At 34.9% G+C, this 15,961-nt stretch overlaps 1 protein-coding gene across 1 annotated transcript; it reads left to right on the top strand.

Annotated features, from left to right (window-relative positions):
* Nucleotides 1–11,533: 11,533 nt before the first annotated feature.
* Nucleotides 11,534–13,145, top strand: LOC149143037 (receptor-like serine/threonine-protein kinase At1g78530). The gene is made up of 2 exons (XM_089449753.1): nucleotides 11,534–12,400; nucleotides 12,636–13,145. The coding sequence occupies exons 1-2, from the start codon at nucleotides 11,569–11,571 to the stop codon at nucleotides 13,058–13,060; spliced, it is 1,257 nt and encodes a 418-aa protein (XP_089305879.1). The 5' UTR covers nucleotides 11,534–11,568; the 3' UTR covers nucleotides 13,061–13,145.
* Nucleotides 13,146–15,961: the final 2,816 nt, after the last annotated feature.

Below are 15,961 nucleotides of genomic sequence, written 5' to 3'. Positions count from 1 at the left end.
CTAGCTTTCGCTGAGTTACTTTGCAACCTTCCTTCGACCTCCATTAATTCAACATCTAAACAATCAATTTTGGATGAGTCTCTATTTCTAATTTTGTCATCTGACGCTTGGTATGGAGATATACTGACCTATCTCCAGACCCAAACTTTCCGACTTGATACCTCCCACTCACAACATCGACGTATTCGTTACCAAGCCAAAGATTATCTGATCATTGGCGACACTCTTTACCGTCATGGTATCGATACAGTTTTATGAAGGTGCCTCATGCATGAGGAAGCCGAGAAAGAATTGAATGATTGTCATTCAGGTGCCTGTGGTGGACACTTATTTGGATATGAAACCGCACAGAGAATTATCTGTGCTAGTTACTTCTGGCCAACTATATTTAAAGATTGTATTATTGCTGTCAGAAGCTATCACGCATGCCAGCTATATGAACGAAAAACCAGATTACCACCTGCATCATTGCATCTAGTCATTGCTGTTGGCCCATTTGCCAAATGGGGCATTGATTTTATGACATGTAACCCCACCTTGAACTGGGGGAATGGGTATATTATAGTCGCCGTTGACTATTTTACCAAATGGGTCGAGGCGATGCCAACATTGAACAACAGTGGCAAAACGACTGCTCTTTTCTTTTTTAACCATGTGGTTGCCCGGTTTGGTGTACCACAAGCCATAGTTACATATCATGGGTCGCATTTTCGCAATCACATGATGGCTGAGTTGACTGCCAAGTTAGGACTGTCACATGATAGTTCTACCCCTTATTACCCGCAAGCGAATGGAAAATTTGAGGCCATCAACGAAGTTTTGAAGCAGATGCTACAATAATGATAGGGGTTCATAAGAGAAACTGGCACTTAATTTTGTACTCTGCCTTGTGGGCATATCGAACCTCAGTGAGAAATGTAACTGGATTCACACCCTTTTAGTTGGTGTATGGTTTGGAAGCAATCTTACCGATACAATGTGAAATTTCATCGCTCAAACTCGTGATTGACCTGTTACCCGACACTTCTGAAGAAGAAGCGTGTTTCTTGGAATTAATCCATCTGGATGAAACCCATCGTGATGCTGCATTGGCTAACAAAGCGCATAAGAAACGTATTAAGGCGCAATATGATAGAAATGTCAAGCCTCGTATCTTCTCAGAAGGAGACTTGGTCTTGCTTTATGATCAGGAAGCTGATAAACTTGGAGCAGGGAAATGCATTTGTTGCAGATGTCGGAGTCTTCAGAACCTTTTGTTGGTTACGCTGATGGTGCTAGTCGTAGTACGCAGAACTTGTCTTCTGTAGCATGGGCTATTTTTGCTCCAAGTGGCGAGTTAATGAGTTTCCAAGGGATTTGTATTGGTCGATTGATGAACAATATCGCTGAGTATAGTGCGTTGTTTGAACTACACTCTGATGCCATTTCACTTGGAATTCACCGAATCATCGTTAGGCTAGACCCGCAACTCGTTGTACTACAACTAACGAACATTTATACTGTCCGAAATCCAACAATTTTTTGTATGTTCCTTAGAGTTCGTATTTTGGAAAGACATTTTGAACACATTCAATATCAACATATTTCCAGAAATCTTAACACATTAACTAATTCTCTGGCGAATTATGTGCTAAATAAACATTTGTGACGCATGTAAAAGTAATATTTTCAATTCACATCATCAGTTGAATAGGATTGCATATAACCATAGAAAACTCTGAGAGTAAAATAGATAGGTGTTTTAAAAGTTTTTACAAAATTTGTGTCCAAGACACGTTCGGTCATTTGACCTAAAAAACTCAAAATGCATGCAAAACATCCTAAAACGATCTAGTGGTGCTCATGGTAACAGGTCACAACCTGTGCTATCATGCGCAAAAGCCTCGCCCAATGGCTAGGAACACCAATAGTGTGGCGCTACAACCTCATAGGTAACTCCTTGATTCGGACATCCAGAATGCCAAGGGTTAATCCCTCTATGTGATCCTGCAACTCTGCTAAGGTCTCAACCAAATCCAAGTCCTGGAGAACCGCTCTCCCGATGTTTCTCCGCACTGGCCCACCTGCAACCTGTTGGTGTCCCACAGGTCGAACAGTACCCACATCTGCATGCATAAGAGTAATTTTAGTTTAGTCTTGGAAAAATTAAAAACACAAAAAAAACATGTAGAAACTTGAAAAATCAAAAAATACTTTGGTCAAACAACTTACCCATAACACCCCATTGTGCTCCAACTAGTAGAATCAAATCTGGATCTCCACGGAAATCCATCCCTGAATATGGATGCTCCTCGATGACAAGATGTTGTCACTCGAGCCAAATGAAAAATGCAGGGGAAAAAATGATGTTGACTGAAAAGCATGTCGAGCCATCAATTCGACCCACCTCTGCATACATGGATCTCTAGGACCAGCTACACCCAGTGATACATGTTGTGGTTGCATCAATGGGATTTTCTCTAAGGAAAAAGCAATTAAGATCAAACCATAGCAGAAATTCTTCGTCTTACCACTTTTACCTTAGTCAATTGTTCTTTCAGTAAAGAAAGCACAACCTTGCACCAGTTGAAAACTTTTGGCTCTAGACACTCCAGTGCATATTGCATATAAGATCTGTTCGTCAAATGTAGTGTCACACTGCCAGCCAATTTTGTGATTGTGAAGAGGATCGTTCTCAAAGGAAAATCACCTACATCCCTGATGTTTATTTTCCCACCCTTGCTAGGTTGTGTACCTCGCCAACAAAACTATCTAATGTAATCTCTCACCAATTCACCTCCACGGGAAAATCCAGAAAGTGAGATGGGGGCACCTCACCTCAACAGTCTGGTAAGAAAGTAAATATCATCAATATTAATAGGGACCATCTTGTCCCTAATGTGAAAAGTCTGATATGTCAGATCCCATGCACGAACAAGGAACTACAATAGTTCTATGTGTTGCCTCATTCCGGACAACTTGAATTATTTGAGTAACCCAAAGTTTTTGAGGGCCTCAACTGTACCCGTATTTTTTAGGGCAACCATGTCTTGTTCTTCATGCTCTCTTTCTTGCCATGTAATTGACTTTCTGATCTGATGAAATCCTGAAACATAATCATAAGCTTAATTAGGATCCTTTCCATGCAAAAAACAGGACAAATTTTGGAGCAAACAGCTAAAACAAACTTGGGAAACTCACCCAGCACAGCCAAGGCACAGAGACAGTGCACTTCAAAGCATGCAGTCTTCTATCTAGGTGCTCTTCAGCACAATTTTCGATGTGAAAGCCTGCGTTGATCCCAGGGAAAAAATGAAACCTCAGGGGCCCCAAAAAACCCTAAAACTTGCATGAAATGACAAAAGAATGAATTGAAAAGAAAGTAGAGAGGTTTAGTTCCTACCTGGTCCAGATGGCTCAAGAAATGGTCCGCAGAATCTCTCGCAATCAACTGGTGAAGATCAAGGTAAAAGACTAGCTCAGATCACAAAACTGAATGGTAAGTTCCAAATGGTAAAAATGTCATGGTAAAAACATGTTTTATGTTTATTTCATGTTCATTAATCAAGTAAACATTAGTATTTACCTATTTTTGCCTATGAAACAGATATTTTAATCCATTTGGTGGTGTTTTGCGCAGGTTTTTTAACTGACTTACAGAATTCAACATGCTCGATTGTAAATTGTACCTTTGACCACAGAGCACACTTTTATATCTTTTTTGAGCTCTGTTGAAAACGAAACAGGAATCCCCTTGGAGTCCTCTTTAAGCTCTTTTCAGACTCTCTAAACATGAAAAGATTGCCGAGCGCTTGTCCTTTCCAGCTCGTTAATGGATTGGGAACGATATCTCTCTTGTATTATTTTACGCTTTTTTGGGCTTGAGAGATTAATTTACGAAAAAGAACTTGTGGAGTTTTCTTTTTGTCCCTTTTCAAACTCTCTAAGCATGAAAAGGACTGAGTTATCTTTGTCGTTAAACCCGTTAAAACATCAAATAGCGACAAACTTGTCCATCTAGACAAGACCGAGTTTCACCTTTGCTAGACTCATTAAAACATCAAATATTGGTGGATTCGCCCGAAGGGTGAAATTATACAACAAGAATATGTTATCCTCCTCAAGATTGATAAAAATAAAGAGGCATTGGTCAGCAATGATTGGCCAAAATTGGAAAAAGGGGAAAACCACTTTATGGTAGCAGGTCGCTCTTGAACATGACACTTTCACTCCATCATCGTGACTATTTGGGTTAGGTTATTAGCTTCATGGTTATCACACAATTGGTATATCATACCATCCATCACTTTGTTTTGGGTCAATGCTACCAATTCACTTTAGTGTCGCCGACATGTTCAAGAGAAGTCATTTAGTCAAAATTCATCCTTTGCAATACCATAAACCTTCATTTTCATGATCGCCATTCCTGAACCTTGTGTCGTCAATCAAATTCCATCTCAAAAATCACTACACTCGTTTCGTGTCGTTGATGTGGGATACATCAAGGCCCTCCTGCGATGAGTTGCTTCTTGTCGACATCAGCTCATTATCCAAGAAGTTGACTTAGAAACACCCTCTCAATACCTTGAGGCTTGCATGCATCAATGGCAGGTTTCTCGCTTCCAGCGATAGGCATACATCAATGGCCTTCGACCAAAAGACTTTATATGGTGTTCAACATCAAATTATCCATTAACACCACGCAGAATGTACTGCAGTACCATGAGGATCATTATCATTATCAGTGATTTCTCTCACATCTGTTAACAACTTACATCATCGGATGGTAATCAAATGGTGTCTTCCCATGTTTGACTTCAGATCACATATTCACATGGTTAGACTCGTACTTGAGCAAACGATTGAATGAGATAGAATACCCTGGATCTAGTTTCATCCATCCGGGCTGTGATTTCAGGAGTACTAAATCATATGTACAATGGCTTTACATTGATGGTCATTCTGATCATGGGTCTATATCTGTAGACGACTGTTTATGTACATGTAATGAAAGTTTATAAGCTGAGCATGGGTATGCCTTCCCTCAGCAATTCATGTAAAATCAAATATCATGATATATTTATTGTAATTGATGCAGGTCACCTTCCACTTTGATACCTCCTCATCACATCGTAAAGCATTTCATTCGACATTGGCATTTTTCTGACTTCATGCTTTAGGGGGCAGCTGTTACAGATCCATTTGGGCACATCAAATCCCAACATCCAGATCAGTGTTTTAGGGCTCATCAAACCCTAATTTCAGTTGCTTCATGCCCTAAACAAGTCACCCCTTTGAATGCCTCCTTCCCAGACAGTTTCATGACTTGAAGACATCTAGAAATAGCCTCTAGAGGGACCAGCGCAGGTAAGCCCTTATGAAGGTGCACTGCAGAGCAGTTGAGTCCATTGCCAGGGTGCTCTACAGAGCACTTAGGCTTCCTTTCACCTGTGCTGGGTGAGAATGAGCGAAATTCACATAGGGTTTGGGGAATATTATTATCTTTTGGAGTCATCTAGAAGGTTCCCTCACTTATCAACTCCTATGAGCTCAAAAATGGATGAGGAATGAGTTAAGGCGCATCCTATCCTCTCATCCCTTCCTCCATGGAACTAATTCTAAGTATGGAAGGCCATTCAATGCCACCGTTTATGACAAAACCTCCTTCATCTTTCTATAGATTGACCACTCATCTAAGTGATCAGGGGCTGGATTATGTTGAATTTTAAGGAGATAATGCTGCTATGAGATTTGGCTTCGAAGCAAGTATTGTAATGCTACAAGTTTATCATGCTTTTGATGTGATGTGGATGGGATCCAAGCTGGAGGAATGGCTTTGAATCAGACACCAATGGTTGTAATTCCTTCCTCTATCTAATAAAGTGTTTGAACCTTTTCCCCATATGTTTCATAATGCTTATATGTGTGAATTTTATCTGATTCCTTTCACTTATATTCAATAGATCGTATGCTTTGATTGGTTCTTTGTTTTTATTGTGTTTACAGGGTACTTCTCAAGCGGATTAAGTACGGGAAGGAGCAACAGGATCAATACAAGGGAGACGAGAGGAAAGAGGAACTACAGGTAGGTCTTATATCTTCTCATCTTATCTATTTCTTATAGGAAAAGTCTAAAAAACTTTAAATTGTTGTTTTAGATACAACTACTTATCTAGGGAATTAGTATTTATCCATAGATACCAAATTCTCCAAAACACATAGGTCCATTTTTATTGGAAGGACCTAGTTTGATAAATTGGGGTTTGAAACCTTCTAGGAGAAGTTTAAGGAATAAAGCAATGGTTTTTTGGGGGTAAAACTCTTTTGAGTGGGTCACTTTTTTATCCTATTCTATACAAAAATATCTTTCCAACAATGCAAGAATTTCCTTAATCGGTGTCTCTATACAAAATTAATGTCACTTGAAAGTTGAACTTTTTTTTTGACCACCATAATTCAAGAGGGTGTCATATTAGCGCCTTTATTCCTAGAAAATGGGTAACCACGAGATCCCAATGAAGGAGACTCTAGAAGATTCCATATTGTAACTCTAGTTAATAATTGAGGGAGTCAAACTTAACAACTAGTAGGCTATCGAGTTGTGTTATAACTAGGCCACTAGGAGGAAAAGGGATTCCATTCTATTCAAGTGAATTTTGTTCCATAAATTAGTAGGAATAGTTGGAGATTGGATAAGGAGAGAGATAAAAGAGAGGGTTAGTGCACTATAAGAGTTCACATGCCACGAGCCTCACTTCCTTTTACTTGAATCCATTTTCCATTTAGAGAAAGAGAGTACAGTGACCTCACCTTCCAAATGGATTTTCTCTTGAAAGGGTTTCACACGATATATCTCCTATTAATCTATGACTTGTGATTTTTATTTCACTATTCTTTATTTTTTTCATAATTATAATTTACATGCATACATAATAAACAATAATTTACAGATCCATAAATCTAAGGAGAAATAAATCTTCATAGTGTATATTTCAAATTTTAAGCATAATTTCATTAGTTTATAAATCATTCCACTATTCCTTTCATCTTTGGTTACCATTACCTCCATGCCCACCTATTTTTCTTCCCATGTTCCTAGCCCCCATGGCTTCTCATTAGGCCTTGAAATTAAAACACAAGGCTTGATCCTTCGAGTTATTTCTGATTCACACCAACAACCTCTGTTATAACTGGGAATTCCTCTGGTTAATTCCTTGACTGCAACATGCATATATTTGTGTATATCTCCATGTTGATCTAATAAGATCAATTGAGTTGAACGTGCTTCAATCGTTATCACAACCACAACATATGTGTGCTCTTTAGGCCTCAGTACGCCACTCGTCTCCTACTCTCAGCTCGATCTTCAAGGTTCCCATGAGGGTTCTCACCATACCTTGCACTCTACTAAAAGCTCCTCATCGACCTTGGTAGTGTCTTTTGTGCAAATGAATTCAAATTGTTGCCACTTTTGACAAAACACCTTACCATATATTTGATGACTATATTGGAGATATTTTTCTATGCAACTATGTGGCCTCCTTATTGTAACTTGACTATCCTCTATGTAGCCTAGATCTACTACATCAATATCTTATTATCCATGTACAACCACATAACCTTTATTGTATGCAATGCTCTTCCCTTAGCTCTCATTCCATTCTTATAAAAAGAGAGAAAAATAAACACATACATACAACAATACAAGGACATCATAAATTATCTTAGACACCTTTGTGGGGAAATTAGCTCCTAATAATAGATCTATCATTGTTTGGCCAAAAGACATCTTATAATGGAGTCATCATACTCTTAGACAAACAACATGTTATGAAAATACCATGAGAAAAACTATGGGTTTCTAAAACATGAAGCCTATAAACTACTAATAATGCTTCTATGGTCGAATCAAGAAAGCCAATAAAGAGCTAAATTGTTTACCAAAGTGTATAGTTTTTAAGCCATAAAATAATAAATCTATTATAATTTGATTTTCCCTATTAAAATTTTATAAAGTAAAAAAATTAATTAATTAATTAATTAATTAATTAAAATTGTAAATATGGAGATTTGGTATATTAAAATCCATTCCAATGAAAAGAAAACCTACACAATAATGCAATATAAAATGCCTAAATTGCACAAAAATGAGTAACATCAATAAATCCATTATAAATCTAATATGAAAAACTATCATAAAATATTTTTTCATTTCTTTAATATAAATAAAATTGAGTAGTACATAGATATATATTATCATGTATAACGAAAAAAACGATAAATATAATACAGTTAATAATATATTTACATCTCAAAAACTTTGGATTATGGTTGTTAGTTCACGAGGTTCACTATGTTCGATAGGTTCGATGTGGAAATATTATTATACGTGTTTATAGGTAAGTTATATTCTAATAATTTTAGAGTGAAAATGGTTTGTTTTTCTATTAAAATTTTTAAAACGATTTTATGAAGTTTATTAAAATTTTGAAAACAATATTAAAATGAATATTTTAAAAATTAAAAATAATTTTTAAATTTGAATTTTTATTTTTTATTGGTTTATATAAATAAAGTGACATAAGGAGTTATAAATAAAAGAAGTTAAAAAAAAAATTATTAAAAAAATTTATATGTTCCCAAGTGTCATAATAGTACACACATCAAATATCAATATTTATGAAAAATAGTACATATATCAAATCTCAAATTTATGAAAATTTTATTATATATATATATATATATATATATAACTATATGCCGCTAAGTATGTGCATAACAAATCTCAATATTTATAAAAAACTATACACACATCAAACCTCAATATTTATGAAAATTTCATTTCTAGGTAAGTGTGTTAAAGTCATGTTTGACATTTAATTAATATGTAATTTTTGAAAATAATTTACAAAATTTGCAAATCTCAATATTTATGAAAATTTGATTTCTAGGTAAGTGTGTCAAACTCATGTTTGACTTTTAATTAATGTGTAATTGTATATATATGTGTGTGTATGTGTGAAATCACTTTATATATAGATTCAAGTCTATAATATTGACATATATAACCTACTTAATATAAGAAAAACATCTAAAATTATTATGTCACTACTAAATTAAAATATTTCTAAATTAATGAGAAATTTTTAAATTTTATGATATTTTTAGGGATTTCATATATATATATATATATATATGAAATCCTTTTATATATAGATTCATATTTATAATATTGACATATATAATCTACTTATTATAAAAAAAACATCTAAAATTATTATGTCACTACTTAAATAAAATATTCTTAGATTATAATATGAAATTTTTAACAAAACATATTCCAAGTCTTGGTACTAGGACTCCAATACTATTGCACAAACTACAAAAAAAATCCAACAAACACATTATGATATTCTATCACTTTCTATATCAATATAAATATATTTTTGAAAATGCAATCTAAGTTCTTCCCCTAAACCCTTGCCACATTTGAGTTTTTACCTACATTAATATGACTTCTTTAGATTGATGATCAACATTTGACTTGAATTATATATATATATATATATATATATATATATATATGAAAAAAGATCATTAGAATTGCTTTTTACTTTCATAAATTGAGTTCTAATTAATTATAATCAACATGCCGTTTTATAATTAATTATGTATCCATTTAATATTGTATAATTTTTTTCTTTCAAAATTTTTACCTAGCTTTAATAGCTAGCTTGATTTTATGGACAACTTGTGTATGAGTCATATAAGGCCTCAAAATATCAAGTTGTCAAATAATGCAAGATAAATACTTATAAACATTTGTAGATGCATTAGTTATTTAAGAATATAGAGAGCAGACAAAAGCCAATGGATGCCATGTGTTGTGGAATTTTAACTTAAATTCAAAAGTTCAAGACGATTTAAACTATTATAATGTTGCCTAAAAAATATAACCGTGCAAATCACAAGCTTTAATAACTAACAATAATTTCCACTATCAATTACATTTTACATAAGAAACCAGTACAAAACAGCAACTCTGCATATTACATTTGTTATTTTTTTTATTTTTTATTATCCATATTTAATAAATACATACAAATAAATTTAGACCATTTTTTAGACAATTACTAGGATTAATATTATTTTTTAGATAATTATCAGGATCAATTTTAGTATAGCTAAAACTCGCACATAAAATCTTTTTTAGATAATTATCCGGATCAATTTTAGTATAGCTAAAACTAGCACATACCAGATTGTATGATTTACCTAGAACTAAGACTGAAAATATCTTATGATTTACCCAGAGCCAAGACTTAAGCAAGATACTAAATCTTGAACTGAAGATACCAGATCTTATGATTTAGCCAAAACTCACAAATAAAAAAAGTATGATTTTAGCAAGAACCAAGACTCACAAGATTCCTTTTAACCTAAAACATAGCAAGCTATAAAATATTGATATTTAAACTGAAATCTTGTTAGCTTCACCAAACAAGACTTACTTTTAAACCACTGGAGCTCCTTTTTAAACAAGTCAATATCTTGGCTGGATCATAAGGTCAAAAGATCAAACAATTTCCTCGCAAGCGCCCTCAAACACAAACAACAATCCAAATCGCACCTACTCCGAGCAATGCCCCTTGACCTCCATTTTCTCCAATTCAATATCCCACTGAATCCTAAAATCAAAGATCAAACAATTTCCTGGCAACCGCTTGTGAAACACAAATCCAACTCACTCTGACCACGACGCGGATGGAACTGCTTTTCAAACGAACGCTGGAATTCGCTTGAGGGAGCAATGCGCTTTGACCTCCATTTTTTCCAATTCAATATCCTATTTAGTCTTGAAGTCATACATCAAGCAATTTCCTCGCAAGCGCTCTGAAACATAAATCCTAATAGAGTCGTCTATGGAGGTGGAGGAATGGGCTGAATTAGCTGTGTCAAAAGTGACTAAAATTTGGGTAACAAATGTTCAAATTTTTTTTTAGAAAAATGGCGCAGGTGGGCTCATCCCAGAAAGAAACCCCGGCTGGGATAAGAACCGGGGATTGCCTTTTTCTCGCTTGCTTTCATAATTGATGAGACCCTCCGACCACCCACAACCCTTACTCAGAATCTTATCCAAATAAGAATATTCAATATGAACGTGGCAGTTTGGGGGCATTAATCCCAAAGATAAGTATTAAGGCACGGAGCGGTGGGGGTTGGTAACAGTTCAGTAAAGGCAAATGGACAAATAGACAGCGGCCGTGCCCAAAGCAAATGTGAAAGTGGCTATCCCGTTTGAATCGTGTTTTTATAGTGAAAATAGATTCAACACCTAGCACATTTAAAATTTTGAAGTTTAATAACTAAAACTTAGATCTACAAAAATCTTTTTCAAATTTTTTCTAAATATGACTGAAATTTCCATAACTTTTCGGACAATTATTGGCCATCCTAACCACTCTGACTACGATGCGCGCGTAACTGTTTTTCCAACGAGTGGTTGAATTCTTTATACAGACCTTAATGTAACGCAGTAGAGTAAAAGAGAATAAAGAAATCCTTACGACTTTCCACAGTGAGATCGCCATGACTCTGTTCCTTGAGGCTCCCTGGCATGGAATCAAAGGGCTTCCTATCGCAACCTGTTACACGCTAACGATGACAGCAAGCAGTATCGTATCATGGATCCTCTACGCTCGTCGCCTTGTTCTCCTCGTTTATCCCATAATTGCCACGCTTATGCTTATCCCAGCTTTCTTTCTTTTCCTCTTCCTATTACTACAACGTTACAGAGAGCGCAGAGCATCTGCTCTGCAAGCTGAAGAAGCTCGTATTCAAAGAATGTGTAGCCCCTTGTGGAGGGTAACCGAACAGGAATTGGCTGCAGCGACTGCCAACTTCAGCGACCATAAAATAATCGGGAGAGGCCGCTTTGCCACAGTTTACAGAGGAATCCTCTCCAACGGCCAACCTGTTGCTATCAAACGGATAAAATTAGAGGAACCATTGGCCAAGAAGCATTTCTTATCAGAACTGCACATTCTAGGGCAGCTTCGCCATAGAAATCTGTTAAGAATTTTGGGGTATTTCCATAGCACTCGTGAAATGATGCTCCTGTCCAAATTTATGCCCAATCTTAATTTGGACATTCTACTGCATGGTCCACAAGATTGCCGATTGAATTGGAGAGAAAGGGTGAATATAGCGGTGGGAGTGGCTTCTGCGTTGGAGTACCTCCATCATGGTTGCAGCAATTCCATCGTTCACTGCGATGTGAAGCCGACTAACATACTTTTGGACGAACATTTGGAACCCCATCTTGCTGACTTCGGTTTGGCCCTAATAATTAGCAACAGTGGCGTCACCCATAGCTCCTCCAGGCCTCCCTTTGCTTTTACTGTTGGTTACACTGCTCCCGGTACAGATAGATAAACCAAATGGGGATTTTCTCAGAAATTTATAGGATACATAGATTTTTATTTATTTATAGAATAAAATAGGTGTATAGGTTTTCACCCTTGCATCTAATTTTTTATATAGAAAGTAAAATTTCTGAATTCTCTGAACTTGGAAAATCACTTTTAGAGTAGGGTTAAAATGATATTCAGGATTCAATGTTTAATATGCTGACAATTGGTGTTTTGGCGCACCAGAGAGAGCTTATTTGACCACGATGCCTTCGCCAAAAGCCGATGTATACAGTTATGGTATATTGTTGCTGGAGCTTTGCACTGGGTTAAGGCCAACCAGCGCAACTTTAACTGAGATGGGTGTTACAATTTCGCAGTGGGCGAGGAGCGCGCTTGCAGAAAATAATTGCATGGAACTCATCGACGGGTGCCTGAAAGGAGATTCAGAATTTCATGGTGAAATCCAGAGAATTATAGGATTAGGAATCCAATGTACAGAGGAGAGTCCAGGGATGAGGCCGGCGATGAATGATGTGGTTAAAAGGTTGGAGGAGATTATGGGAATTAAGAAGCAGTGGAATATACCGCTTGAGGTTCTTGCATACCAAGAAACCCAAATCGAGGAGCACTGTCTTCTTCACGGAGAGTCCAGTTCTCAAATTTGTTAATGCCTTTTGCAAAGTCTGTTCTTGCACTGTAAACAACGCCTTTTGTAAGGTCTGTTCTTCAACTGTCAATATTTGTGTTCTCGAAGACGCGGACGTACAAATAAGATTGTTTTCTATTTCTATCCGTCCGTGGTTGATACTCAAAACATATCATCATCATTCCATGTTTGATTTTTTATAAACTATATAAAAATCCATCTCTATTACATTGGAGAGGGTGCATTTTCTCTGGGCCAAAAATTTTTTTTAGGTGTTTGAATTTAAGTTTGTGTGATCTATAATTTGTTAATTTATGAAAATTTCGAAAAAATCACATAAAGAGTATTAGGTCGACGCGTTTAGAACCAGCGATTGTGGTTTATCTTCACTACAAGATGAAGAGACCTGTGGTTCATCTTCACAAACATGTGGTTCATCTTCACTACAAAATGAAGAGACAAATCTAGGAGGAAGGTTAAATAAGAAGGTAGGTCAATCTAACTGTTAGAGGAAAATCACTACATTTGACCCGGCAGGGAAGTAATATTCTAAACCAACCAAAAGGATATATACTCTAAACCCCTTAAATAATTAATAATATATTAGTTAACTTATTCATTCTCTATTTATTAGTGTATTTATTTATTTTATTATCCAATTAGGAAAAATGAGTAAAATAAACCACAATGAAAATATATAAATAACTAACTAAATATATAAAAAAGATAAATAAATATATAAAAATCACAGGTGAAGAAATTCTTAAAATAAAAAATATTAAAAAATAAAAATAAATAATAAAAGGAATAAATAAACAATAATACAATGAAAATTATTTTAAAATATAAAAAAGAGGATGTTCTAAAAAAAAATAAAAATATATATATATATATATATAAAACGATAGTGTTAATAGTAATAAATGAAATTGATCACAAATACATATTGTTACTTAAAAACAATAAAAATAAATAAAAAGAGGGGGAGTCCTCTGTAGAAAAAAAAAGAAAGGAGAAAGACTAAGAGGAGAGGGCGGGAATCCAGTAGCTACTAATTTTCCAGCGGTCATCCCTATTAATGTTATTAGAGGACCGCTCAATTTCAATGGCTTCCCTAAACTTGCGGTGATGAAATTGAGAAATTCTTGTGACGACCTTGGCCTCCTCAATGCATATGTGATGCTTGGTCTTCACTGCATGTTCCGCTAAAGCCGAGGATTTGGTCCTCCCATGTTTGATATCACCAGCATGTTTTTTAATCCTTTGGTTAATACACTGACCCGTTTCTACGATGTCTGAGGTCCACACGAACATGGGATGACATAAACACATTTCAAAATCCATAGGGTTCACTTGGTCTTTAACCGATTTTAGGGAGCCTCTAATGGTGTTGAGGGGTCTAAAGGTCGAGGGAACATTATGTTTCCTCAGGATTCTCACAATATTTTTTGTCGTCCCTTGGATGAAGTGGAGGTGAGCTCTTGAATGTTGATCAAATGTGTCAGTCTTAACCTTACGACCCTTACCTTTAACACCTTGCTACCTACTATAACCATTATGGAAAAAAACATTAAAGAGATGGGATTTTTTCTTTAGAAAGGTGGTCTTTATCAGAAATCCTTAAAGCCCACTGAGAACACCTATCTTCTCAGCAAGAAAGTGATGGGAACTTGCATGAAGACATTGCTCAGTATGACTCTTTTTTCGATACACCTGACAAGAGAAAGAACCATCAGTGTTCCTAGAAATGAGGACATCGAAGAAAGGAAGGTAACCATCAACTTTTGTTCTATGGTGAATTTTATGGAGCTAGACTAATTATTAAGATGCTCAAAAAAGATATATATATATATATATATATATATAATTTTTTTAAATATTAAAAATACTAAAATAAATATAGTGGAATTAATATAATAATAAGAATAATAATTAATTTTATTAATATTATTATGAGTTTATATTATTATAATAATATTAATGTAATAATCATATATATATAATGTGGTTGTTATTATTTATATAATTATTAATAATCATAAATAAGTGGTCTTTAAAAAATACACATAATAATTTCTTTATCACAATTCTAATTATTATTGAATGATGGTTATTATTGTGAATTAATATTATAATAATAATAATTCAATATAATTGTGATTATTATTATTATTATTTTATATTATTATTATAATAATATAATAATAATTATATTTTTATATTATTATAATAATATAATATATATTTATTATAATATTAATAATAATAATAATAATAATAATTATTATTATTATTATGATGATGATGATAGTTAACGTCCACTGAGACCAAACTTTGGTCTATCGGACCTAAAGAAACGAATTATTTAGTTTGATTTAAGATTGTATTCCTATGCTCAAAAAGCTTTTAGAGAAGCCTCCCAAGCTGACTATGATTTTGACAACGTAAAAGACTAGGAAGGTCAGTATTGTAACAAAGATTTTGAAATTGAGATCTAATGTGATTGTACTTGGGGCACTCTAAGAGGAAGTGATTTTCATCCTTGATGTTCCTATTCTCACAGAGATGGCAGAACCTTTCCATCCATGGTGTTTTAGGAACTCCCCAATGACTTGTTTCACTATGGAGCTCATGAGAGTTCGTTCTAATCTTAGCTATATTAATTTTCTTCTTTGAGCTAGTTAAAACAGAGAGATACTTTTGATATTCTAGGGTGGGGTTGATGACCTCTTTATAATATCTTAATTTTCTTTTAGCTGCTAAAACTTTCTCACACCACATTTTTTCTTTGAACTTAGAAGTAACAATATTTTTAGTGTTATTAATGTTTTGCAATGCAACATTCTTTTCGATTTCCCAATGGCTTAACCAAACCTTGGTGTCTTTATACCAACCTCGTCTGAGCCTTAGGTGGTTTTGGCTG

Source organism: Pinus tabuliformis, chromosome X (assembly GCF_031772625.1).
Source record: "Pinus tabuliformis cultivar Carrire ecotype Pingquan chromosome X, CPIR1, whole genome shotgun sequence".
Classification (NCBI taxonomy): Eukaryota; Viridiplantae; Streptophyta; class Pinopsida; order Pinales; family Pinaceae; genus Pinus; species Pinus tabuliformis.
Note: the sequence above shows the minus strand (reverse complement) of the source record. Positions and strands in the feature narration are given on the sequence as shown.